This window comes from Aulonocara sp. 'chitande type north' Nkhata Bay, linkage group LG20, assembly GCF_057382095.1.
Source record: "Aulonocara sp. 'chitande type north' Nkhata Bay isolate Kocher_YH1m ecotype deep benthic linkage group LG20, A_spYH_male_GT1.1, whole genome shotgun sequence".
In the NCBI taxonomy this organism is placed as follows: domain Eukaryota; kingdom Metazoa; phylum Chordata; class Actinopteri; order Cichliformes; family Cichlidae; genus Aulonocara; species Aulonocara sp. 'chitande type north' Nkhata Bay.
The window spans coordinates 31,601,417-31,628,128 of NC_141363.1; the positions used below are offsets into that span (position 1 = coordinate 31,601,417).

The 26,712-nt window shown below is 42.2% G+C and overlaps 2 protein-coding genes across 15 annotated transcripts in view; one reads left to right on the forward strand and one right to left on the reverse strand.

Annotated features, from left to right (window-relative positions):
• LOC147305967 (membrane-associated guanylate kinase, WW and PDZ domain-containing protein 1-like) overlaps nucleotides 1-22,516 on the forward strand; it is a 103,636-nt gene extending 81,120 nt beyond the window's left edge. For 12 of the 14 annotated variants that reach the window (XM_086277680.1, XM_086277681.1, XM_086277669.1 and 9 more), the window contains 11 exons: nucleotides 4,777-4,811; nucleotides 7,089-7,344; nucleotides 9,693-9,784; nucleotides 10,499-10,694; nucleotides 10,838-11,140; nucleotides 13,639-13,842; nucleotides 15,070-15,154; nucleotides 16,665-16,725; nucleotides 17,510-17,653; nucleotides 17,786-17,924; nucleotides 19,390-22,516. In XM_086277680.1, the coding sequence (XP_086133806.1) occupies nucleotides 4,777-4,811; nucleotides 7,089-7,344; nucleotides 9,693-9,784; nucleotides 10,499-10,694; nucleotides 10,838-11,140; nucleotides 13,639-13,842; nucleotides 15,070-15,154; nucleotides 16,665-16,725; nucleotides 17,510-17,653; nucleotides 17,786-17,924; nucleotides 19,390-20,495 (2,621 nt within the window). In that variant the 3' untranslated portion in view covers nucleotides 20,496-22,516. Of the gene's footprint in view, nucleotides 1-4,776; nucleotides 4,812-7,088; nucleotides 7,345-9,692; nucleotides 9,785-10,498; nucleotides 10,695-10,837; nucleotides 11,141-13,638; nucleotides 13,843-15,069; nucleotides 15,155-16,664; nucleotides 16,726-17,509; nucleotides 17,654-17,785; nucleotides 17,925-18,461; nucleotides 18,554-19,389 lie in introns of all 14 variants that reach the window. The other 2 variants (XM_086277679.1, XM_086277672.1) reach the window with 2 other exon arrangements.
• A 2,234-nt stretch (nucleotides 22,517-24,750) lies between these two features.
• On the reverse strand, nucleotides 24,751-26,252 carry LOC147305969 (rhodopsin). The gene has a single exon (XM_086278627.1). It carries the CDS (start codon nucleotides 26,158-26,160, stop codon nucleotides 25,096-25,098), a length of 1,065 nt encoding a protein of 354 aa, XP_086134753.1. The 5' UTR covers nucleotides 26,161-26,252; the 3' UTR covers nucleotides 24,751-25,095.
• Between the last annotated feature and the right edge of the window lie 460 nt (nucleotides 26,253-26,712).

Genomic DNA, 26,712 nt, shown 5'->3' on the forward strand with positions numbered 1-26,712 from the left:
GAGGAACAAGGTGGACTTCAGCTAGAAGAGAAGTTTAATCGGTTCATCTGTGACTCATCAATCTGCGTCGTCTGACTCAGTCAGCAGAGTCCGGTTTTAGGAGAAGGCGCAAATCACAAGGTCAGAACATCACAGTGATTTATCACCAGGATTGTTTTCCATTCAAATATGACAGCTATTTTTCTGTTTCCCACGCCGGCTGCAATTTTTAGTCTGCTTTTCTTTTAATACAAAATATTCTGTGGCAAAACTAGAAATAGATCTTCATAGGTTGAGAAAATGTGCAAAACAAAACCGAACGTAGTTTAAGGGGTTTTTTTTTGTTTTTTTGTTTTTTTTTTTTTCTAAGAGTCAGATTGAGTTGTCTCTATTATCGCATATGCCCAACAAAGTGAGAAAACATCTTCTGGAGTCGTACACTCGTTTGTCCCTGTCGCTCTGAGGCAGCATTGCTCTGAACTGTGTCAGGGCAGTTTGGTGGTGGTTAATGTGAGATAATGTGCACAGTGAGTTCAGAAGCTCTGTGACAGAACACATTGGGTGTGCATTTGCAATAACTGTAATGCTCCCTGCAGTGACGTAACAGTGAAATGAGCAGAGCCACATTGGCAATCGCTGCTCCTCCAAATGTGTAGTTATCGAACATCTTGAGCAGAGGATTTCAAAGTTCTGGTGACTGATTTTTAGAGAGCCTTCATATTCTGAATGGCTTCACAGAATAAAAATGCTTCATGTAAAACAAAAAAACTTTAGGTGTAGGTGGATGGTGGTTTATTTTGGACATTGTAGGTTTTAGGGTTGTTGTTTTTTTTAACATTAGGGATGTGGTTGTTGCAGTGTTTTAACGTCTGCTGTATTTCTGAGATGGGAAGGTTCACTTTGCTGTGAAGATTAAAACAGATGTGAAGTAAAAACCCTCCTTTAGTCACCACCTGTGCTGCTAGATAGTAACATGACATGAACTATGGATGATTAAAATGTTCTTTCCTCACTACACTCTTGCTGCACTATTGGCCTTACAGGCTACACTTTGAAGAGTCTAGATCTAGAGGAAGGCAGAATGTGTGTGCAATTAAAATTAGACGTGCAAAAGTACCCTGTACAGGTGAAGGAAGTACATGTTAAACTCCTGCATAGCAGAAGATATTAAAAATCCAAAACATAGTTGTGGATAGTGTTCTCGAGCAGGCGGGTATTTTTCTAAAATCGAGTCTAATTTCTACTAGTTTATCACTTTACCTGCCCTGATCTAAAACCACTGTACAAATAAATCCACTCTCATGTGACTAATGTGCAATGAGGAAGTGTGGATTGCAAGATGTACCTTTTAGCATTTTAATAGATTTTAATTTTTTTTTTCTTAGAAAACTTTAAAGATAACATCTGGTGTTCTCAACTGCATGATTCTTCTATGTAAAGGAGGCCAGGCCAACTATGACTCCATCTTGTCTTCCCATCGTTGTTGCCATGACAATCGTGCACAGAGCTCCTGTCCCCTGAGAGACAGAGAGAAAGACGAGAGAAAATGAAAACCCGGAAGAAAGGAGAAATAAAAATGGAGAGGAAATAAAGGCATTAGAAGGAAAATGCAATAAGAGATGAAGAGGAAGTGAAGGCAATATCATTTAGGGTAGATGAATGGAGAGAACCCCATTGGATAATGGGACAATTCTTATATGTAGTGAAGGGACAAATATTTACAGATTTGTCTCATGCTGTACACCCTCTGACCATGTATATAGAAAACCTGGAGGAAGGACCATTCGCACTCTTCACGCTGTGTGGGCTCTGCATAGACCCACCAAGGCCACAGCATCAGTTGCACATTGAAATAGTGGGCCACTCACAGTGCTGCAGATTCAGTTTAAAAAAACCCTCAAGCTGTTTCACTGCTTGTCACTCCAAGATAAAAGAACGCTCCCCCCTGCATGCATACTTTCTACCTACATGACAATGGGGGGGGGCAAACCTTATCTCAGGTCAAACCTACTCCATCATACAGAGGATTTTCTTTCACATGCATACTTTCAGTCTACTGAACACAAATGTCAACTGGTTTGTTGTAATATTGCAGCTTTCTAATGTGAAAAGCCATTTTCACATTTTCTCGCATATACATAGACAATATAAAATTGAAAAATACAAAAGTACTATTGGACACTAAACAGTCTTTAACCTGTCGACTTCCCAGTACAACGTGCATGTGATGCCCAGTTACGCCAGTGTGAGAATAGAGTAGCTAACTGTCTGGGAATCCAAAGCAAGTGAGTAAAAAAAACTTGTGTGCAGCTTGAGAGTCGTTCAGTAATTATGCCATTAACGTCTTTATCTGTAATGCTGTGTGATGTCACAAGCATACTTCTCTACTGTAAAAGGAGAGGAATCTGCCTTCTAGACACTGATACTCAAAGCCACTTCTAGATTGTTTACATCCTTTCCCATATGAATGCTAATGGATGCTATTTTAGTCTTTCCGTCTAAAGATCGTCTCAGTATTAATAAATGCTTACCTTTTAAGTTGGCCTTTTGTTCTTAATCATCATTTCAGAGTCTTTTAAAGAGAACTACATTTATTTATGGAATATTGAGCATGGTTTTACCGGAATACAACAGGATTATGGAACAGGTGCCTAATGTAAATTGTGTGTGTGTGTGTGTGTGTGTGTGTGTTCTCTGCATAAATAACCGCTCACCTTCTTGAATGTGTGCCGTCATCACATATAGCGTGTATCGCTCTACGTATTTATTAATACTTCTCGTGAGCTGCGTGTGTGCACAAACATGCAATCAGCATACTTATTTCGCTGAGCCTCGGCTGCTCATAAATGTTACATTCGAACAGATCCAATCAACTTTGAATTCCATGTATACAACACATCAACATCACAATGCTAGATTAAGTTAAGCAGATTTAAAGACTGCATCACGCATGAAGATGCAAAGCTACCGTTCTAGCTGGCACACACTTCGGTGGGTGAATTTAGAGCAGGGGTCAATATGAGTTTGTTCCTCTAATTTCTATTCCCCTTTAGTTGCGTGCTCAAATTTATCAACCGTACGGCCATAGTTGAGTTCAATTTCTATACCCTTAATGCTGATTATGGTGACGTTGTTGCCCGCTTGGAGATTTTCAGAGGTTGTTTAAAAGTTAAGGATCTTCACTAACCTTCCACACTGGCTCCACAGTGCTGTAAAAAGAAACCATTATTATTGACATCTGACCTTGTTGTGTATGTCCATCCTGGGCTAGACACACCCACACATTCACTCTGACGCTCTCTCTCGCTCAAGAAAAAAACCAAAAAACAAGCATCCCTCTGCACGTCAGCAGTTGTGAGATGTTCTACTTGCTCCAGTAGCTGCCCCCCTATAATATGAGAGAGAGGGAGAGAGAAAATAGGGATAAATTATGAATCACGTAGAGAGAGGGGCTTTGCAGCAACAGAGTTTTAACATTTAATGATTTTTTTGCCAATGCAGCAGAAAGAGCCTAAGATGGATGCTTGCATGTTGTTGCGTGTTTTCATGTCACTGGAAGTTTCCATTAATAATCCCTGCATGTGCCGGTCCGTTAGCTGCTTTATATTTGTATTGGTCTTGACAGCATAGATGGAGGAGTTGTCTGCAACAGATCAAAGGTCTGCAATTAATATAGATATGTTGCACTGCTGCTCAATTCTTATGCTTAACAAAACGGACTGCCATCGTTGTATACGGAAGGACTTGATTGCCGTGGCAACAGCAACTCCTTGTCCCGATCCCGCCTCACGTCGTTCATGCATTCATTTGTCTATTTTTGTCTCGGCGCACTGTGCCGTAGTAAGAGACGGGCAAAGGTGATTTAAGACAGGAAAATAGCGTTCTTGGAAAGCGATTCACAAGCTGTGTGTAGGTCAAAGCAGTCAGGTGGAGTCTGAGCTGATAGGTTGGTCTTAGAGGTAAAGGAACATACCCACTGAATAACTGTTTGATTGTGATGGATGTGGGGAAAGGCTATTATGTGGGAATGTATATTAGTCTGCTGTGAAACATCTCTCCTGACAGCTGGCTCCATGTATTAATATTTCATTAGCACAAATGAGATTGATCGTCTTGGTGATTCTTAACACTGTATTAACTGGCACATATATGAGAGAGAGAGGGAGAGAGAGGGATAGAGGCACAACAAGTCATGGTGCACATATGAAGAGACGGGGGAGGGAACAAGAAGAAGGGCAGAGAGGGAAACCTTCTCATTGTAAGCACTGAGTTAAACAGTGGAGTTGAGAAGAGAGAAAGCGGCTCTGTAGTTACAAAGAGGATGTGCATAGTAAGGCAGAAACTCGGGCTTTCCTTTGACATGATTCGTAAACTGCTGAGCCCTTACTCTCGTGCCGGAGACGGCTGCTGTGCAGGCTGTGGAGGCAGGACTGTGGCTGCTTATGAGGACCTGTAGCTTGTACCAGCAGTACAAGGCTGCGGCAGGCGGTCAGCCTGTCTAATGCGGATAGATCAGTAGCTCTTCTTCTAGCAGCACGGGTGAGAGCGCGGAGTGGAGCGTAGGGGGGCGGAGATCACTTAGATTAGCGAGCAGCCTAGCGCAGTGTGTTGCTCAGAGAGAAAGCAACAGAGAGGAGGAGGAGGAAGAGGAGACAGAACCGGGCCAGTTGCGCTCTGCTCTGCAGCAGGAATCAAGGGTTCATCCGTTTGTCCTGGGGAGTTTTTAATAAGAGGGGACAAGTCAAGAGCACCGCAGGTCATTAATGCTCTCTCTGTCTCTCTGCCGATGTTTTGCAGGAGTGGTGCCAGCCAAGAGGAGTCCAAAGCTGGTGGTGAGTACTATGAACTCTTTCGTGTTTGTGCATTTCCTTGCGCTTTCCACTGAGTGAAATGAGTTCTATTTAAAGAACAAAAGACAGACATATGATAGCTAACTCCCGCTTTTACAGTTTCAGAAATTCTTCCCATTGTTCCTACTGCCATCATATCTCTACTTCGTTCCCAGTCTGACACTTTGGCTCTCCCTACATCCTTCTCTCAGGGTTTTTTTTTCTGCTTTTTTGTCATCTGTTTTTTTGTCTCGCTTTCTCCTTACATCCCTCCGCTCCTGCCATGCTGCCATCCTGTGACTGATTAAGCATAGCCTAGGCAGAGCAGTGTAACATTGACCAGCTGTTGGGGAGGGCACACAGCCTCAGACGAGGGAGAATGGGAGAAAGAAGCATGAAGAAAAGATAGAGAAAAAGGAGGAGAACGAGAAAAATGGATTGGCCCACAGCAGTGAATGCCTGTGATGGCCCACAGATAAAAAAGGGAGCACTGAGGCTAACTCGGAGAGAAAACGGGGCAATGTCTCCAAAGTGCACTGGAATCAAACAATTAGGGAGCTGGGGAAGCTGGATGGGGGACTTTGATAGATTGTAATGTGTCTTGTAGATGTTATTTATAAGAGAAAAGAAACTAGAAAAACTGGATGGGCAATGTGAGGGGTCTTTTGTGGGCCAGTGCAGGTATTCAAGAGTCCAAAAAGCAAATGTTTCTTTGTTTTTGCAACTCATCAGCCTGATAACAAATCAGTACAGTCTCAAATTACTGTCACCCTGTTTTACCCCCTGAGAGCCACCAAGTTGAGTTGCAGGTTCAATTCCTCCCACTTGAGAAGCAGAAACCCTTGCACCCTTGCAGCAGTTTCTCTTCATCAACATTAAAAGCCTCACCTCAGCTTGCTGGATATTGGGATTAGGATTAGTTTCAAAATGGCATTCGTCAGAGCTGTGGGTGTCACCTACTCAGATCACATGGTGTGGCGGATGGAGGAGGGGGTGGGCACTGTAAGGGGGTTGAGTGGGACCAATAGTGGCCTAGCCTGACTGTCACTTTGGATTAGCTTTCCACTGAGGAAAAGCCAGTTTTCCCTCCCTCTGTGTTATGTCAGTGAAATGTCACGCTGCATGCGACTTCATGTCAGCCCAGAACAACCGCTTTGCCTCCAGTTCAGCATCTAAATAGATGCTCACAGTAAACTTCCATATGCAAGAGAGACCGTGCTGTCTCAACTCATTAAGCAAGTCTGCAGTGATCAAACAAGAAGTCAATTTCACATGGCTGTAATGCAGTGCATTACTGGAATTTGACCCTTCATCTCATATAGTGTGATAAGTGAGAGACTGGGAGACTTCTATATCTTTTCTTTTTTTGTTATTCATATCAGAAAAAGTGATTAAGTAGTCACATTTGTGCTTTTTCAGTATTAGAATTATTATTAGTAATTTTATCCGTAGGAACATTTTTAAAGTTGTAACCTGTTAAAAAAGAACATCAGCAAATAATAACATGATAACATCTATGCACGTTTTCTGTTTACAGGAACAGAACAAAAGGTTGAGGTATAGAACTGCATTATTAGACCATAAAAACGTAGTTCTCTTTATCTCAAACCAAGCATTCAGTGCTATGGGTGTTATTTTCATTGATGCTTAAACAGATAGAATTAACTATGGCTGTGTTTCATCTTATTTTGTCATGTGATTATGACCGTGAAGTAAACAAAAAAAAAAAAAAAAAATTCCGTTAAAACGACCGACTCTGTACACCAATTTCAGTGGGTTATTTTCTCTGCAGCTGAGATTTTAGTTTGCTTTCAAAGCAGATGGCACACATTCCTGTTTCAACTCAGACCAACCTTGATTCTGTTTTCATGCAGAGAACCTTCTGCAATGAACAAAGAATCACAGGGTTTATAAAAGGCAATATCTTTGTTCATTAAAATTCCCTCATATTTCTGTCTGTCTTTGTCTCGCAACCATGGAAACCAAGGCGAGATTTTTCTTTTTTTTGTCAAAGTGGGAGATGTTCTGCTGCATCTAAAAAAGATGACCTTGGATACTTTTCTCTCTTTTTGTCCTCCATCAACTCTTTTTCTAAGTCGTCTTGTTTGTCCTCTATGTCACCCTTAACATTGACTCACTTTCTACTCTTCCTTTCTTCTCGTCTCTCTGCCCTCTATCTCCGTCTTCTGCATGTATGTTTATATCCGCCCCCATCGCTTATATACACACACCTCAATCTCTCTCTCTCTCTCTCTCCCTCTCTCTGTTCTGTCCACCCAGCACCAGCTAGAAAGAAAAGATAGCCAGAGCAGCTCCCAGCACAGTGTGTGCAGTCATCGCAGCACCCACACTGATTCTCCCAGCCACCCACCCTCTGTCATGCCCAGTGAGGCGGTGGTTCCCACTCCTGCTGCCCCCACCCAGCCCCTGCCAGGTCTGCCCCCTCAGGATCCCGCAGATGGCACCCTCACCCTCCAGAAGAAGCCAGACCCCTTTAAGATCTGGGCACAGTCCAGGAGCATGTATGAGAGTCGACGTGAGTATTTTTTTTTTTTAATTTTTAATTGAAGAATATGAAAATTTTGCAGACTTTAGAGTTTAAAAATTCAGGAGGACTTATTCTTTATTCTTTTTTTACCGTCTGTAAGAATGAGTACCAGCCTGTCAGTATAGATGCGATGGCTTAGATTCAAGATGAAAACGAAAAGGAAAAAATAATCTTCTTAAAGATCTGAGGCTTTTCGCTACATATTTTTTTTATGTTTTCCTTCCTTTGTGTGCGGGCTTCTATTCTATAAATTCTATGGTATGATATTTAACATTATTTAATTGAAGGTAAGTAAGCAATGTCAGTTTAGTGGTATGTAAAAAGCTCTACTGTGTAAAGGTAGGTAGGAGAAAAGATTCCCACTACGCTGACCCATATGAAGCAAAAAAACGCCCTGGACAAGGCTCTGATTGTTTAAAGTAGATCAGCAAATGCATTTACCTGCGCATTTGTGTCCATTAATGCCTTTAGTTTGTTTGCTCAACAATTGTGTGCTTACCAGTCACAGCTGATCCTGTGACAAAAGGTGCCTCCAAGAGAGAAGTGTCCTTGAAAACGCACAAAAGCAGCTGACGAGTGCTGCTGTGACGCTTGTGCATGTCAGTCGCACACACACGATATTATCCCCAGACTCTGGGATGTGAAATGCGAGTGCACTCGGTTTGGTTTTCCAAAGGATGATGTGCAACTACCATAGTCTTTCCCTAAAGTTTATAAAAGAAAGTGTTTATGTTATTAGTAGGCAAACAGTTATGTGCTGTGCCATGTTTACTGAAGGGAAAACAGAAAATTCAAAACTGGAACACTAGAAAGTGGGCAGTCTCCACATAAAATTCCACAATATCATTTGCAGTCACGGCCCACTCTTGCATAATTCATTGGGTAACACTGTAAGGGTGTCAAACCACTTATGTGTTTCTAATGGAAGAGTCTGCAAGAAATAGAGGAGTGTTGGATATCCTCAAAAAGAAGCACTCCACTCGCCCGTTCTGGCTGAATTACATCGTTCACGCCTCCTGTACTTGGACCACTGGTGATACTTAAGAGGAGGATGGATTTGTATGGGCTGTGAAATAAACCTCAGTATTGCCAGAGATTGCATTGTAATAGAGAGAGTGATGTCTCTGGCAAGTCTGTTGCATTAGCTTGTCACACATTTGTGACTGTTCCCAGCCAGATGTGCAAGCTGCCCACATCCTGTGTATTGCAGTGCATTAACAATCATGGCTGCCTGTAGAATCTAGGACTGCTGCTGATTAAATATTAACTGGGCCTGGAGAGGTCTGCTTTAAGCTGTAGCTGATTGGTATATCTGTTTGATAACCACTGAAGGAGCTCTAGCCTTTTTTCCATTGAGTGGGGGAGGAGAGGAGACACAATGAAACAAGAGAGGGAGACGCCGAATGAAAAAGAGGCCCAGATTCTGTGTGTTTCCATGTTTATTCATGTGCATGCTGCCACATAAGAGTGAACCCAACTTGAATTTTTGAGTAGGTGCATTCATGCGTCCACCAGAAGAGCACAGTTTCAGTGGCAGAGCAGTGTGGCTGAAAGGTGAGCTTTTGGGAATTCATGTTACCTGTTGCATGATGAAGCGTCACAAAGCTGCACTGTTAGTTACATCGAGCTTTGATCACTACTCTGTAGTTGCGGGTCAGCAGAGGGTTAATTACAAGTCCAACAGCTGCAGTTTAATTCACACCAGGCAATTTATCGAGGGACCTAGAAAGCTGAAACGAATGGGTTCACTGCTGGCCTTGCGTGGCAGCCGTGTAGGCAGCAGGCAGAGCAGGAAGAAATGGCCTGTGCCTTCTGTACATACTGGCCCTGTGGGTTGAACAGACTGACACCAAATTGCCTGTGTCCTCCTCCACAGTCTGCCCTGTCCGTGCATGCAACTGTGAGGGGAGGTGTGTGTGTGTGTGTGTGTGTGTACAGAAATAGTGCATGGGAGGCAGATGCTATGAATTAATGCATGCAAGAAAGACTTGACTGTAAATGAGAGCTAATAATAGGGCTCTGCGTTGAGTTCTAGATTTCAGGTCTGCAAGTGTGATGAGGTGACAGCCCGAGACCTTGCAGCCTAGTTTGCGCTCTGAACATGAGCAAGCAGCTGTTGATCCAGCCTGCTCTCATTCTGACACTGTTAGAAATGCAAATGCCTTATTGATCAGCAGATTTGCCATAATCAAGCGAACATTTGATCAGAGAAAAAAGGATCCAGTGATCAGTCTAAATAGATTCTAGCAGGAAAAATTGAGCAGAACCTGCAAATCTTTGGTTTGGGTTTGGTTGTTGATGTCCATGGAGTCCTCACTGTTTCTCTTGTGTTTCAGTGCCAGATTGCCAGGAGCAGGACATTTTCCTTTGGCGGAAGGATACAGGCTTTGGCTTTCGCATATTGGGAGGAAATGAGCCTGGGGAGCCTGTAAGTCTTCCTTCACTTTAAGTCTCATCAGTTTATTATAATTGCTTGTGAATGTGAATACTATGTTTACATATACATCCATCCACAACAACCATTACTAAATGCTCTGTTCCCTAACAGTTTCTTTGCTTCATTAGTTTCCGCTGTGTTTTACATTTCCTGTGCCTCTTTCAGTCTGCCTTTAAACCAAATAGCAGAAAGACCTAATGCATCACTCTCTCTCTTTAACTGGAGCTGTTGCTCTCTGGAGATTTGTATAGATAGCTTGTTAAGAACAGCAAAGGCCTTATCCACCATTCCTTCTGGTTGTGTGCCATATATTTGTCTTAAAGAAGGTTTCGAGAAGACGAATGGAAGGCAGATAGTGAAATAAAATGGCAGCAGGTTTCAGGTCTGCCCCACAGGAGTTAGTACTTGTTGTTTGTGCCAAACATGCTGCATGGTATTTGTGCACTTGTTTCTGGCAGGCCTGTGTACTCTCCCACACAATGCCTAGAGCACACTAGTTTCTCCACCGCCCCAATAGGCTGCACCGGCCTTTTTGGTTTTTCCTGTGTCAGCCACAAATACTTTGAAGTACTGAAACGGGAAACTTTGAAAAGCTGCTGTATAAATCACACGGATTCAGTGCGGTGTGTCTTGAATGATCTTTTGTTTTCTAAGCTAATGCAATTACTCTGTAGCAATGCATTTAATGTGCTTTCCCTTTGGCAGATCTACATAGGGCATATAGTAAAGTACGGGGCAGCAGATGAGGATGGTCGCCTGCGGTCGGGCGATGAGCTCATCTGTGTGGACGGCACAGCAGTAGTGGGCAAGTCTCACCAGCTGGTGGTGCAGCTGATGCAGCAGGCCGCCAAACAGGGTCATGTCAATCTCACTGTCAGACGCAAGAGCCCTGGATACGGAGGTGAGGAAAGTTTTAGATAAAACTTAAGCGTGTGCATTCATGCATGACTCACGCACAGTCACATGTATTTTATGCAAATATATCACATGCTTCTTGCTTGAAATGTAGTCTAAAGAGTCTATTCTCACTCCCCTCATCCCAAGTTTCAAAAGGGGAAGGTGATGTCCCTCCATCACCAGCATCCTCCCACCACAGCAGCACCCAGGCACCGAGTCTAACAGAGGGCAAGCGGACCCCCCAGGGGAGCCAGAACTCACTCAACACTGTCAGTTCTGGAAGTGGATCTACCAGCGGCATCGGCAGTGGTGGCGGAGGAGGCAGCGGTAGCGCAGTAGTGCCGGCCTCCCTGCAACCGTACGATGTGGAGATCCAACGAGGAGAGAACGAAGGATTCGGTTTTGTCATCGTGTCATCAGTTTCCAGGCCCGATGCTGGAACCACCTTTGGTAAGTGAGGCAGACTGAGCTGAAGCTAGTTGAGATTGACAGCAACTTCAATTCAGTCTGACAAGAGAAATTATTTTGTTTACTATAGCCTGGCTCTGTCTTCAAAGCTACAGACAGTTCAATTTAGACATTAATCAGATTTAACAGTTTGATTGTTCGGGCATTTGTAATTTGAATTGGTGCAAGTGATGTTTTCATCTTCTTCTATCCTCATGTCTCTGTCATTAATTCACTTTCTGGCTGTGAGCAGGATGGGCAAAAAATTCAAAAATAAGCAGAATTCCAGTCATGATTATATACAAACGCACACGTGTGTATGCCAGTGACTATTAAGAATGTACTGAAATGATTATAATGAGTAAATGACGGAATAAATGGAAACTTCTGTAATTAAAAAAAGCACCGAACAGCATCTTGTGCTCAATTTAGTTTATAGATTATCCCCTGATCACCAGCTTCAGAGACAAAAACAGTGTATACCCAGAATTACTGCATTTTGAGGGCAAGAAAAAAACACATCAACACTTTTAAAAAACTTTAGTACGTTCTAGAGTGTGTGTGTGTGTTTTCTTTATTACAACTAAAGCCAAAACAGTTCATCCCAAAGAAACTGACAGGTGGTACATGAAACTGCCTCCAGCAAAACACATCCATACAAAGTATGAAAGCACTACAAAGTTAAATGATTGACGCTATCTCCTGGCAGAATTAACATATTTTTTTATATTTTTATCACTGAGTTTCCCCTGCTTATACGCAGCAGGGGGGAGGTGTTTAACAGGAGGGTGCTTAATGCCACAGACTGAGGTCACAGACTATCATAAGCTTAAGGATAAAGGAACCCTTCGTGTGCGAGTGCACTCTGTCAGGATCGAACCGGCTGCAGCTTTATCACAAACGCCATCATCACACATTGATGCCTCGGAGGTGCCCTCACCAATTCATTCAGCATGTAATTGAAATATACTCGGCACAGTCCATAGCTGTCCGTACCATTTATGTATCGCAGCAAAAGAGCAGAATCACATGTATTAACGTGAGGCAGGCACTGATGAGGAATTGTAGACGTCCTTGAACAAATTTGGTATTAACCTCTGAGTGATGAATTTCAAACATGAATGTCATAGCAAGGTCCCCTGTGTAGTAGCCATTATGATGATGTACTGTGGTCTGTCATAGGCATAACACAAGAATGGATGACACGTTACCCATGCTGAGTGCCTGGGGAATATTTCATTGATCCCACAGGCTGAGGGCGTCGCTCTGCAAAATGCGATGCAAGAATTAATGAGTTATTTATAATGACACCTGTGACGGTGCTAGTCAACAACCACGTCTAGACTACTTCTACTTTTCAGGTGCCTGTTTTTGCTGCTTCCTCGCTGTGCTCCCCCCTTCTCTGCTCTGTCACTATTCCTCTCGGGAGAATGAGATGAATTGACTTTGTACTTTCACTCACTGATCTAGGATCACGCTGTAGCATCCTGCACTCACTGCTCTAATGGATTCTAACCATGTGGGACACGAGCTGAAATATGAAAGAGGAATGTGTATTACTAAAAAAAAGCCCAAACAAAAATAAAAACATGGCATGACATTGCTGCAAGGATTCTTCCAGGAGGCTAGATGGGGTTTTTTTAAAGCCCTGGTGGAGAAAATAGAGCAATTTCAGCTGATTCTGTCTTCCATACATCAGTGATGCATAAATCACTTTGCACAAGTCCATTTCCTACCCACATGACCTGGGGGTTGGTGTTGTGCTTAACAGATTGGGTATTAAATCCTTGACACACCCTGTCCCATATTTCCTTTTTTAAATAGACTGACAGAATACAACTGCATTTTTTTAAATCGAGACACAAGAAGGGTAAACTAAGGTGATGTAATAAATATGGATGCCGCAAAAAATACTGGAGGGAAAAGTGTCGTGAGCAGCGGAGATAAAGGGAAAAACATGGAGGGAGGGTGAGAAGAGCTGGAGATCCCCTGGGTCTGTTCAAAGCTTCTGTGTAAACGAGGCGTGCAGTGTTGAAAACTGTCAATCTGCTGCTGCAAGTATTTCTTGCAGCATTTGCACTGACTAAACTCCAACTGCAGTATAGTCTGAACATCTACATATCCAAATTCATCTGATTTCGGAGCTGGTCAAGCTCACTTAGTTGAATATCTAACAGGAGTGGTGCTCCACCTGCTTCACTGCGCATTGATTACCACATCGCCCGCATTGTCCCAAAGAGCCTGTAAATTATATTGTTCTCCTCATACTTTACAGTGCATATGTATTTTTCAACAGGTCCTCAGCTTTATTGGTTTTCTGTGGGGGAACTGGGACGCAATGATTTGCATAATTAACCTTTCTTCGTTCTTTCTCCCTGTTTTCTTTCTCTCTTCTTTTTTTTCCAAACCTATAAATCGATACAACCAATCAACACAATCGAAAAAATCATCATGATGTGCAAAATGTACACACAAAACAAACATGTTTATTAACACAAAAGCTGGAAATGCTTGTGTGGCCATGCCCCACAAAATAGGACGCATCATTGAGGGCAGCCCGGCGGACCGCTGCGGGAAGCTGAAAGTCGGGGACCGAATACTGGCCGTTAACGGCTGCTCCATCACCAACAAGTCGCACTCTGACATCGTCAACCTGATCAAGGAAGCCGGGAACACAGTCTCGCTCAGGATCATCCCCGGTGATGGTAAGGCGTGCAATGGCTTCCGGCCTCACGATGGCTGTTTCATAATGCATTGTGATGTGACTTATTCATGGTTGTGGTGGGAAGCAAAGGGCACTGACTCTGTTCACAGGCGAGAGCACTTTTCACGAGGGTGTGAACCCTCGTCTCCTGAAAGTGAGTCACTGAGTAGGAGTAAGGTGAAGTTGCCCCCAGAAATTGCCATAACACTTCCCGAGTTTCGTTCCACCCCCCCGAGTTTCTGGTTTATTTTATTTTCTGGATTTGTTGTCACTTTTAACGGATTAAAAACACTGCTCACATTTAATCAAGTGCTTCCTGATGGTGTTAAGCTCTTTAGCTTAGCCTAGAAAAAGAAACGGAACTGCACAATATTGCAGCACAAGCAGTTTGTGACTCAAAGCTCCACGTTTTGGCAAAAATATGTCAAGCGCTGACACAAAGTGCATGTTAAAGACTGAGCCATTGGTCAGCTCATGCAGACATCGCAAAGAGCCACGCAGCTACATACTCCGTAGAGACATAAAATTAAGCTTAATGAAGATGGGAGGTGACAGAGGTGGGAACAAACTCCCACGCGCACATGTTCAGCAACTCACTCATGAAGAATCACAAGGCAAAGTTTGGTAGTGTGGCTTTAGAAAACCCTGTGCCTCAGAGAAAGTGAGAGGTGGCTGCAAGGAAGTCGTATTTCTTTAAGTAATGAGGGAAGTAGGCATGAGTGAGTAAGGAGTCTAAGACAAATGAGTCAGGCTGATGTTCTTGCAGACAGAGCTGTACTCCTATCAGTGGTGCGGGTAACTTATACATGTGCTGCCTGTTTGTGATACAACAGAAAAGCAAGAAAAGACGGTCATTCTTGCTCTTATTAATTTTTTTTTTGCCCTCCTGGAACAACTACTAAATCAAAATGATACATGTCCTGTACATGTGGCAGAATTGACAATAAAGTTGACTTTGACTTTGACTTTTTTTCTTTTCCTTTAATGCTATTTTTCTTTCGTGCAGTGGGGCCAGTGTTGTACATGAGTAAATGGCAAATGACAGCATCACAGGCAGTTAGCATCAGGTTGAATAGAACTGCCTGTGGGTGGTTCAGGGGACTCTTGTAGACTAACATTTTGTTCTCCAGAGTATCTTTTTAAAACGCAGCTAGAGGCAAATGCATTTAACAAAAGTAGTCACTTTGTTTTCTATTGTTTATCTCTTTATTGTATTTTCTCTTTTCAGAATCTTCCAATGCTTCTCTGCTGACAAACGCTGAGAAGATCGCCACTATCACCACCACACACACACCTCAGTCTGCAGACTCCCGGTAGGTGACGATGTGGTTTTTTTTGGGGGGTTTTTTTGTTTTTGTTTTGTTTTTTAATTTCCACGAATAAAAATCATCTTTAAAGAGTGCACACCAATCAGACTTGTCTTATGTCACCAAAACATCATTAGAATGTTACTGTTAAACTAAAGAAAAGCGGATGGAGATTGTGGCATGTCCAAAGTTTATGTAAACATGCGCAAAATGTGATCCTACTTTGTTTGAAATGGTTGATTGAAAGACTGGGCCTGCAACTACTTGCTGTCTTCAGACTTAGGAGCATAAAGACAGCAATATTAAGACAAGTCAGTGTCTCACTCTGCTACTGGTTTGCAGTTAAAAGGAGTTAAGTTGGCAATTACAAGCAATCCTTTTGTGATAATACAGCAGTTAGCTGTGATAAATCATTGAAGATTTAAAATCTGTTGCCATCTGTTGCAGCTCTGATTACAGAGAAATTCACATTAACTACTTAGATTCACAGTCAAGCCAGAGCCTTGTAGATTTGGGGCTAAAAAAATAGAAGTTCTTCCACAAAGATTGATGTAGTTTCTGCACAGTGGCAATTAAACTGCAAAAATGACATTGTCAATAAGCGGACTTTTGCAAACAACTCATTACTGATTCAATTTAAATTTATTTATATAGCACCAAATCACAACAACAGTTGCCTTAAGGCAAAGACTCTAAAATATTAGAGAGAAACCCCAACAATCAAACAGCAAGCACTTGGAGACAGTGAATGGAAAAAAGAATGGAAAAAACAAAACAACCTTTTAACAGGAAGAAACCTCTGACAGATTCAGACTCGGGCCCGGGTTGCCAGAGACACGGGACAAAAGGCAGACTGTAAATGGTAAATGGCCTGTATTTATATAGCGCTTTACTAGTCCCTAAGGACCCCAAAGCGCTTTACATATCCAGTCATCCACCCATTCACACACACATTCACACACTGGTGATGGCGAGCTACATTGTAGCCACAGCCACCCTGGGGCGCACTGACAGAGGCGAGGCTGCCGGACACTGGCGCCACCGGGCCCTCTGACCACCACCAGTAGGCAACGGGTGAAGTGTCTTGACCAAGGACACAACGACCGGGACTGTCCAAGCTGGGGCTCGAACCGGCAACCTTCCGATTACAAGGCGAACTCCCAACTCTTGAGCCACGATCGCCCACTGTGAACGAGAGCCAATCATTTGCACAGCCAAACAGCCAAATCATGAAATTCAAAGCAAACAAAGAAAAAAAAGAAGCAAAAATTAGACTTAAGAGGGCCTAGACCCTGAGTAAAGAGAAAGTTATCTACTGGGTCACGCGTGCAGTAACAGTATGTAGGTGGCAGAATATTGCACTGTGATGAGATAATGTTTCACTTCACCTGACAGTGGTTTCACTGTTGTGGCGAATGATGAAGCCATAAATACAGCACAATATCTATGCATTACATCTATTAACAGGTTGTTGTTGTTGTTGTTGTTGTTGTTGTTGTTTTTTTTATAACCCAAGGAATAACCCAAAGTCAAAAGGAGCTCCACCTCCTCCTCCCACACAATCTCTGATCACACAGGTAAGAATGGATTTTTCATCCATAGTTAAAGGTCATCACCATTTTACTTCAATCTATCAGTAACATGCAGTAAGATATGCTACAGTTATTATCAAAGGGAAATAAAAGGATCATTATGGCCGCAATAGAATCTTCCACTCCTCTGTGGAATGTCACCTTAATGTATTTCCACTACTTGTCAGCTGAAAAATAGGTCATACTGTAAAATTAGTGGATAGTGGTTTTAAGGTTGCACGAGAAAGAAAATGAGAAGAGCCCCTACACATGTGTGATGCATTACAAAAAGCAGGCAGTGGTACCACGCTATTTTCTGATCAATAGATGGCAGTAACATGCCAGCATGTGCTGCAATATTCCATTTCAGGCCAGAAGAGGGAGGAAGAAAAGCGCAAGTAAACATGGGGAGATATGTACCACATGTGGATGGCATAAATATTTTTGTGTCAAATATTCAAATAATCCTTATTACATACAGATACCCCCTCATACACACACTACCATGCGCTGGAAGATTCCATAACTCTTAACTTTTTCATGAGTAAGGTAAGTTTTGGGTCCAGCCCTTGCGGTGCCCTTCCCTCAGTGATCTGTACCCAGCTCACAGGCTCATGCATCATTAATTATTCATGCATTTGAAGGTATTGCACTGCCATTGACACTTTGAGTTTTTTCTGGGACAGGGCTTGATTAGCCCTTAAGTTTGAAATCACCTTTCGACTCTTTGAACTTAGTCACTCTGGTGTCTCTGTGACTTTCTCTTTGTCAACCCTTTTCTATCTTTTAGGATGCAGAGTTCTACTCTGTGGACCTCGAGCGAGACAGTAAAGGTTTTGGCTTTAGCTTGAGAGGCGGCCGGGAGTACAACATGGACCTATATGTGTTAAGACTAGCAGAGGACGGGGCTGCTGTAAGAAATGGCAAGATAAGGGTAAGAATCTGGGTTGTTTTATTTTGATTCTCTGTCAAAATACATTTTCATGTACTAAATTTCTTTTTTGCAGTGTCGATGAAACCCTACCTTTAGCCAGTTGCCACAGTAACATGGCCTCTCTGTTTTCAGGTGGGAGATGAGATTTTGGAGATTAATGGTGAGAGCACAAAGAACATGAAGCACTCACGTGCCATCGAACTGATCAAGAATGGTGGTCGGAGGGCACGGCTCGTCCTCAAACGGGGAGATGGATCTGTACCTGAATATGGTAGGTAATGCATTATGGTGTGGCGCTGAAACTCATCACTGTCACTGCTGAACCGCAGACTAAAGTTTCATATCTTTGTAGTGCACCAGAAAAACTTTATATTCCTTAAAAATGATCTTCAGCTGCACTGCTAACCTAACTGATAAATGTTTAACAGGAAGACATGTTCAAAGTGTGATTAATATGTAACAACCACAAAACTGATCTTTCAAATATATATTTGATCTTAAAGAGCTATTGCACAGATTTCCTGTGTAGGATTCTTTTTCTCATTGTCAATTTACTGTTATTTGCTGGTTCAACTGGGATTTTAATTTTCTGACACTTTCTTTTACCCTCAGATTGTTTTCTTTTGATGCTTTATAAAGAGTTTGTGTCAATATTCTTTTGTCTTTGACAAAAAATAACTTCCTCTCTCTTAAATAAGATGTACTGTAAAACAGCCTCCTGTCTGTTTTATTTGTTTTCTCCTCTCTGCTCCTCCTCCTTTCTCTCTCTGATTGTCTCTCGTTGCTGGGCTCTTCCTCCTCTCTCCAGCGATGATGGCTCCTCATCTCGCTGTTGGTACAATGAGAAATGACAAGATGGGAGAGCCCTGTTTCTACCTAATGGGCCAAAATCAGACAACGGTTTGTAGCCAAAAGTCTGTCCCACTCCACTCTCCCTGTCACCGTTTTCCTTTCAGTTATATTCACCCCTTCTTTCAGCCCATACCACCCTGCATCCCATTGTGTGTGCGTGTTGGCGTGAAGACCTGTTGACATTGTATACAAGCTTTGTCAGCCTCATTTAACCCATGTTATTCAACTTCTGTATGCATATGATATCCCTACCCATGTGCCAGCTTCAGACCAGACATTTATTAATGGGACTAATTTAATTCAACCCGTCATCACACGCTGCTGCCACCTGCAACCTGTCTGTTTTGGGGGGGGGGGGTTGGCAGACTTTCAGCCAAACAGTTTTTTTTGCTTTGTTCCTCCAATTAATGTACATTAAACTCATCATTTTATTTTGAATGATTTCCTAGGTGCCTGCTGTGTTATCGATAACCCCCTGCCCTACACTTGCTGATGTGTTGCACCTGCTGTTGTTGCCGAAGTCACCTTGTGTTTTAACCTGCAGCCCTTATAGCGAAACCATATTGAAATCATGTATAACTTCAATGCATTTTTTGTGTGCAGATGTGTTAAAGTGTTACACATCAGCTTACATTAGCCGGATTTATTCTAAGAATAAATGCAGCAAATGGAAGTATACCAGTATGCATGATTTCCATCAGTATCTGCTTTGATTTTTTTTGTTTGTTTGTATCATGTCAATGCAAGAGCTCAAATCAGCCAACAAGGAAAATCATGTCTGCTGATCGCAATTAATTTCACGTTTTTGATTTTTCTTTTTTTTTTTAAGTTTCTTTCCGATACTTGTTGAAAAGATATTTCCCGTTCTTTCTTCCCTCCTGCAGACGGCAGCAATGACGGGCACCCTTCCGCACCCGGGGCACAAAACACTCCGGAAGTGAGAACGCTGCCACCCAAAAGCCGATATCACACCTCATTGGAGTCCAGTTATCCACCAGACCTTCACAAACCATCACGCCAGGAGGAGGCTGTGTGTGGCCGAGACATGGACAGGAACAGGGACAGGGATGGGTCAAATCAGATGGACTACCAAGGCTGGCAATTTAAACCCCATCATCATCACACCTGGAATAACAATCACAGTCAAAGTTCCCCCAGACAGCAGTCTCCTGACAACAGCAACAGCAGTAGCAATGGCAACAAGAAGAGCCGGGGCCGCAAAGTCAAGAAGTCTGAGTCGGAGAGCGGCATCTCTAAACTCCTAAAGACTCTGAGGAAGGACAACTCGGGGAAAAAAGCTGCAGCTGCCGAGAAACTGAGGGAGCGAGAGCTCTCAAATAGCAGTTCTACTCTGGACGGGAGATTTCGTCCGCAGCGCCGCGGCTCCCTCGACCGCTCACCGACCCGAAAGCGCGCCTCGTCCCCTGATCACCGGCGGGCCAAATCGATGGACCGCAGGGCAGAGCGAGCACATCGCGACCGTACACCTGAGAGGGATTACGATGATGGAGGGTTCCTCGCAGTCACCCCCGATCGGAAGTACAATGAGCGGAGGCTCCTCAAGGACTCGCAGATGACTGGGCAAGTCAGGGAGTTTACCACCCCGGAGCGCACCAACAACAAAGGGGATTCCTTTTCTCAAGCTAGGGGCCGCACATACGACAGAGCCACAAAGAACGGCAACCTTCTGCGAGACTCTTCATCGGAGAGGAGAGAGGAGAGACATCGGACAAACGGGAAAATGGAGAGACTGTACAGAGTTGAGCGGGACTCTTCCCCTGATAGCACCTACAGCCGGGATGAGCTGAACTATGCAGCCGCACCAAGACTAAAAGACTACTACAGCATGATGAAGAACAACGCTGCACACAGTAACGCTGCCTTCAACAACACCGGCCACAACAATAACGCAGTAGGCCGCAGCCCGAACCAGCTCCCTGAGCCCAAGAGAAGGCTGTACAAAGAAAGCCCGAAAGACCTCAGCATCTAGAGCAGAGCAGAGATCCCCCTCACCACTCTCTCTATCTGTGCAAACTATGTACCATACACTGGAATTGGACTTCTAAGGATACTAACTCTCGTGCTTTATTTGGTCGAATGGTTTGATTTGATTAACTTTACTACTTGTGATCCCATCCAGAGATTCATAAAACAGCAGGAGTACAATCCTATCAGTTCACACTGTTTTTGTCATTGTTTTGGTTATTTTGAGCATAACAAAGGTTGTTGTACTATAGTAAAGGTATTGTATGTGCCTGCATATGAAATCAGTGATATTGCTTTTTTGTAGGCATTGCTGACTCTAAATATTTGTTCCCTCAGAGGTATGAAACATGCTTCCAATTGTGGTAACTACTAAGCTTGTTTTCAACTTGTTTTTAGATGTCTTTATCCATTCCTGAATTGCTTAAAAAAAAAAAAACTATAGCACAAGACACTGGTGGTTCACGAGAACTGTGAAAATGGACTTTGCAAAAATCTAAATGTTAAGATTTGATGGTGAAACTAGAATGATAATTAGATAATTAATATATGACATTTTTGCATTTGCTCACTATTTATTTTTGATTCGGCACATATCTCCAGTAAGAGTCATTCGATCTTTTATTAAGGACCAAGGTAAAAGTATACAACGGACTTGGAAATGCATGCTGAGGCAGTGTAACCTCTTTTGCCTAAATACACGCTTCCAAAACTCTAACGAATTATGTGAAAATTGGCAGTGCTATTATTAGATTTCCCCCTGGAGAAGGATTGAGGAAAAAACTGTGTGTACTGATGCGATGGGAAAGGAGCTCGACTCGCTTTCAGCTACAGGCAACAATGTTCTCTGTTGTGGAAAAATGTAATTTCACCTTACACAAGTCTGCATTATGCCATAATACCAGCCGAAGCTGCCATGAAATATGATTTTTGAGATATGCCAAAAAAAGTAAATATGTAAATTATCCCTGTGCAAGATGCATGTGTAAATTAAAATGTAGTGTGATCACTTTATTTGATGGGTCTGAGTGAGAATAATTGATAAAGGAACATGCACTGTAATCCCACAGTAACTTTAAGCCCTGTCCTCATGTTTATTACAAGCACGTTTGTGCACCGACCACCTCCTGGGTACAGAGGCGCAGAGCCCATGTGGTTACGTGTGTCGGTAACATGGAGATTCCCGGTACAGGGGACAACTGATCTGCCATGCTGAGCCATGCTGTCATGCCACTGGAATCTGACTGCTGCTTTTTACTGTTGTTTTGTGTGTATTCTCTGTTTTATGTTTCATTTACAAACTAAAAATATATTGGGAGGAGGGGGGAGAACCACAACAAATGCATTGTTTAATCACCATTGTCACCATGGTACTGTATTTAACAAAAAAGAAGCGAATCTGAGAAGTGTTGGCCATCGTCTGTAAAGATTTTTTTTTTTTCTCCAATGTAACTACAAGGAACCTGTGGAGGAATAAAATGTTGCCTTTTTCTTGTACAAAAGAGAAATTTATGAAAACCCTCAGTAGTGAGGAATGTGACATTGTGTTTATATCTCTGAAGTGGACCTGATGATTTGTGGGGAAATATGTTGATTTACTCTGGATCAGGTATGTAAAGACATTTTAAAATGAAAGACTGTATGTGGTCAATCAGAAACTGTTTAATGGTTTGAATCTCTCTCAATGGTTAGCCTGCCTTTGTATTATAAAGCACTTGTATGCAGTCTGTGTTCTTCAAGCATTATTTCTTGCAACGTGCTCCAGACATAATGCTGTCTCTGTGTTGATAAAAGCAGTACATGTATATGGGCCAATCTTTTTTATATAACTATGCATATATAAATACTACATTGTTCATAGCTTTATTTGACCCATGAAGCTATACATAACATTAGTCAAAGTACAAGTAGATGTGGACTTATCCAGCTTCTTTCCTTGAGATGGATTACAATGTATATGTAGCTATCAAAAGAAGTCTGTGAATGCTATTTTTATTATCAAATAAAGTTTTCCATACAAATTCAAAAGGATTTCTTTTTTTATGCCTGACTGCACATCTCAGGATAAGCTTTTGCGTTTGTTCAGGTTTTTTGATCACGTCGCTGGTGAGCTGGTCGTGGTTTTGATGTGCAAGTGTAGAGACTGGCAACTGGAAGAAAGAACAATGGTGATTGTACAGTCACTGGCCACTTCTTTAGGTGCAGCTGCACAACTGCTCGCTTATGTGAACACACGAGAGCAACTCAATGGGTTTAGGAATGCACACATGGTCAAAACAACCTGCTGAAGTTCAAACTGTTTTAAAAACTGCTTATCTGTTGATCACACACATCTCTAAAAAAATTTTAAATACCTTCTTCAGAGGAGGAGAATGTGTCTACTGACTCCCACACACAAAAAAAAAACATGTAAGATAGTAGTCATCGATGTGGGCCGTTAGTTATATTGCTTCATAGAGTTCATTCTTCTTTATCAACTACACTAGTAATTTCTGATCAGTTTTATCTGTGTAAAAAATACTGGGGGTACCCAGTGGTACCCATCAGCCTCCTAGTACAAACACCTATAGTATAAATTTGAAAAGTATAGGTGATTTCCTTTTCAACTTATCCCATTCACAAGACTTTCAGAAAACTTAACCTCTGGCGTTAAGATCAAGATCACTGTGATTCAAACGTAGAAGCGGCACTGATGGTATCAATCTGAATCTCAAACGTCACTTCGTTCTCGAGTTATCGCATTAACAAACTCGGGTGTCCACATTGTCTGCCTGGGAGGGTGACAACAACAACACCACATGAGCCTTTTATGGCTGAGGGGTAAAAAACTGAAGTTTACACAGATTGTCAGTGTCTGAAGGTTGTCTACTTACGTAAATGCTGGACACTGTGCAGAAAAGCAGGAAAAAGGCAAGTAGTTGTCCAACAGGTCCACAGTCATAGGTTTCATGTCTTAGTTTTAATTTGTAACTCAAATGGGTAACTTGGAAAAAAACAAAACAAAAACATAACATGGCAGCATGGATACAAGGAGCTAACATGCTGTTATGGGTGCTGTTTTAATACATTTGGACAATTTGGAACTGTGAAACGGATAATTACTCATTGCCATATAGGAATGAGTGTACCAGTTTAGCAAATGTATTACACCACAAGGTAGTGTACAGTTTAGTTACCCTTAACAACAGTAACAGTAAATAACCAAAATAATATTTTAAGTGTTTCTGTAAAAAATTAAATTTTATTTTTAATACTAAAATATCATTGCTGTTATCAATGAATTTACAATGTTTTTAAAAAAAGTTAATTACTTGCAGTCCTGAACAGAAAAAATATTTTTAGTGATTGAATGTTGGTAATTAAATGCTTGAGTAATTTCTGATTTCTTAGAGAAGTCCAGTGTGCCAGCTCAAATTTGGCTTTAAAAATGTAAATTCAGTTTTATTATTATTAATAATAATAATAATAATAATGACTAATATTACTTTATTTTATGTTTCATTCTCCCCAAAGAGGAAGGAAATTTGCTCTGGACTCCAACTACAAGTTACCAAGAGCACAAGCATCACAATTCACCTTGTTCAGTAACGTATCTGTGATGCAAAAAGACCTGTGCTCATATTGTGCTCATGCAGTTCCACTGCACAAGCACCACGCTGTGTGTGTGTGTGTAATACTATTGTTTATGTAATATACTATTATGCTATTAAAACATTAGAGAGTTTTATAAACCATTAAATATCAATACTCCTTATTAATACTAATTAGGTTTACGTGTAATAGAGTCTTGATTGATTCGTCCTTTCACACTACCTGTAATGTTTCCATTGAATTTGCATGAAGGTGTCACTTGGTTAGACTCATTTGGTCATCTAATAAATCTTTGTCAACCTTTACATAATGTGATTAATATCTATTATCAGATAAAGTTGTGTCTGGTGTCATGCATACTCACCGATAATAAGATCTTATAATGTTGTAATCTCTTTATTAGGCCAAGTTCTAAGCCCAAGGTGACCTGTGACTGAAATGAGATTATAGAGGCCACTTGTAAACACTAAGTACTAAGTTTTTGTGTACTGTTTCATCAAGTTTAACAGTAGATGAGCAGTAGTAACTGCAATAACAGCTCTAAAGTCTAAACTGACTCAAGACATAAATGCATTCTGAATAGGTCGTTCACATTTATTTATTTGATTAAATATACTACAATCATATGAACTTTGCCACCCAAACTGTAAGTAAAACATAAACAGGATGTGTCATTTGCAAAGTGCGTTTTATTTTACGTTGCCTTGATTACATGCCTCTACATTCAAAAATAAGCCAGTATCATTTAGGATCCAACTGTGAAAGATTAGCATTTTTCCTTTTCCTCTCAGGAAAAAAAAATCTCACCGATTGTTAAGTTGGATATTCTGTACATACAGGAACAACTCTGTAATGGGCTGACCTTTACTGCAACTGTCTTTAGGTTGAATCAATTCGTTTGTAAAAATACAAAAAGGAAATTATTTCTGTAGACATTAGCCTTCAGTAGTTTCCCTGGGGGAGCAGAAGTCTTCGTCTTGGATGGCAGATCACGGAGCCGTTGCTTGACGCCCCTTTTATGCAGGAGACACAGAGCTGGAGGACACAGAGGAAGCCTCGGTCTTGGAGGCAGTAGAAGATGCTCCCTCCTCTTCTTCAAAGGGATTTTTCCCGCAGCACAAGGTGGTGATCATGCAGTGGCGGAACTGCTTGTTCATGCAGATGTAAATGATAGGGTTGTAGATGGCAGCGCCCTTGGCAAAGAAGGATGGGAGGGTCATGAAGACTGGTCCAAATTCAGATCCCTGATGTGTGAAGATATACCAGGCCACTCCGGCATAGGGCAGCCAACATACCAGGAAGGAAATAACCATCATAATAACCATGCGGGTGACTTCCCTTTCAGCCCTCTGGGTGGTTTCAGACTCCTGCTGGGCAGCAGCAGCGTCCTTGACAGCACAGAGCAGTCGGCCGTAGCAGAAAAACACAACAGTCAGTGGAATTGTGAAGTGGCAGATAAACATGTAGATAACAAACGACTCGTTGTTGAAGCCTTCTGCACGTGTGTAGTAGTCGACTCCACATGAGCACTGCATGCCCTCAGGGATGTAACGAGACCAGCCGACAAGAGGGGGTGCAGCGCAAGCAAGGGCCGCTACCCAGGTGAAGGCCAAGCCCATAATAGCGTGGTTCTCCCCAAAGCGGAAGTTGCTAATAGGCTTGCAGACGACTAACCACCTTTCAATAGCAAGGACAACCAGTGACCAGAGACCAATCTCACCACCGAGGGTAGCAAAGAATCCTTCCAGATTGCAGCCAAGGCGACCTAGGACGAAGTAGCCATGCATAGAGGTGTAAATCGTTGTGGTGAATCCTCCAAACACCATGAAGAGGTCAGCCACCGCAAGGTTCAGAAGGATGTAGTTTAGTGGGGTTCGCAGCTTCTTGTGTTCAATGGTGACATAGAGAGTAAGGAAGTTGATGGGAAATCCAACAAGGATGAGAAAGAACATGTAGGCACCCAGAGCAGCATAAGCTGCTGGGCTGACAAGGTAGTGCTGAGGGTATTCATAAGGACTCCGGACAATACCAGTGGTGTTTACCATAGGGACATAGAAAAAGGGTCCCTCTGTGCCATTCATGGTTGCGGCTTGTGGTTGCGATCAGCCCTTCAGAGGTGTTTCTTCTGGCTGTTTGGGAGAGTGATGGTACAAATGCTACAAATGGAACCAGGTAGCTACAGTCTGGCTTTTAAAGGCACACCTTGGATTATCACTTTCCCAATCTGTCAGCACAAACTGATTTAGGCCACAGTTAATAACTAATCCAGCCACCACTGCAAACATTAATGACCACTCATCAAGATATTAAGGTTACACCTGCTCACGTCTAACACGGCTCTATCCAGTGACTGTATGTTTTGAAGCATGTTAACAACATCGTGTCTAGCGAGAAAATAAGCTTTTAGTGCACAGTCAGCTTTAAACCTACAACTGAGGGAAACTGTTCAGTTCAGATGTCTCTTAATATCTCTGCAAGTCTCCTCCACATGGCTCAAAGTTATAAAGCTCTAAATTGGAAGTTTTAGGGGATTTTCACTAATATGGACATCTTTTCCTGTGAGTTTTAGGAGCAATCTATTTTAACTGTGTTAATTTAAGGTGCTTACGTTTAGCCAAAATATTAAACTTTCA

Coding starts and splice junctions, on each gene's coding strand:
- LOC147305969 (XM_086278627.1), bottom strand. CDS start 26,160: ATGAATGGCACAGAGGGACCCTTTTTCTATGTCCCTATGGTAAACACC.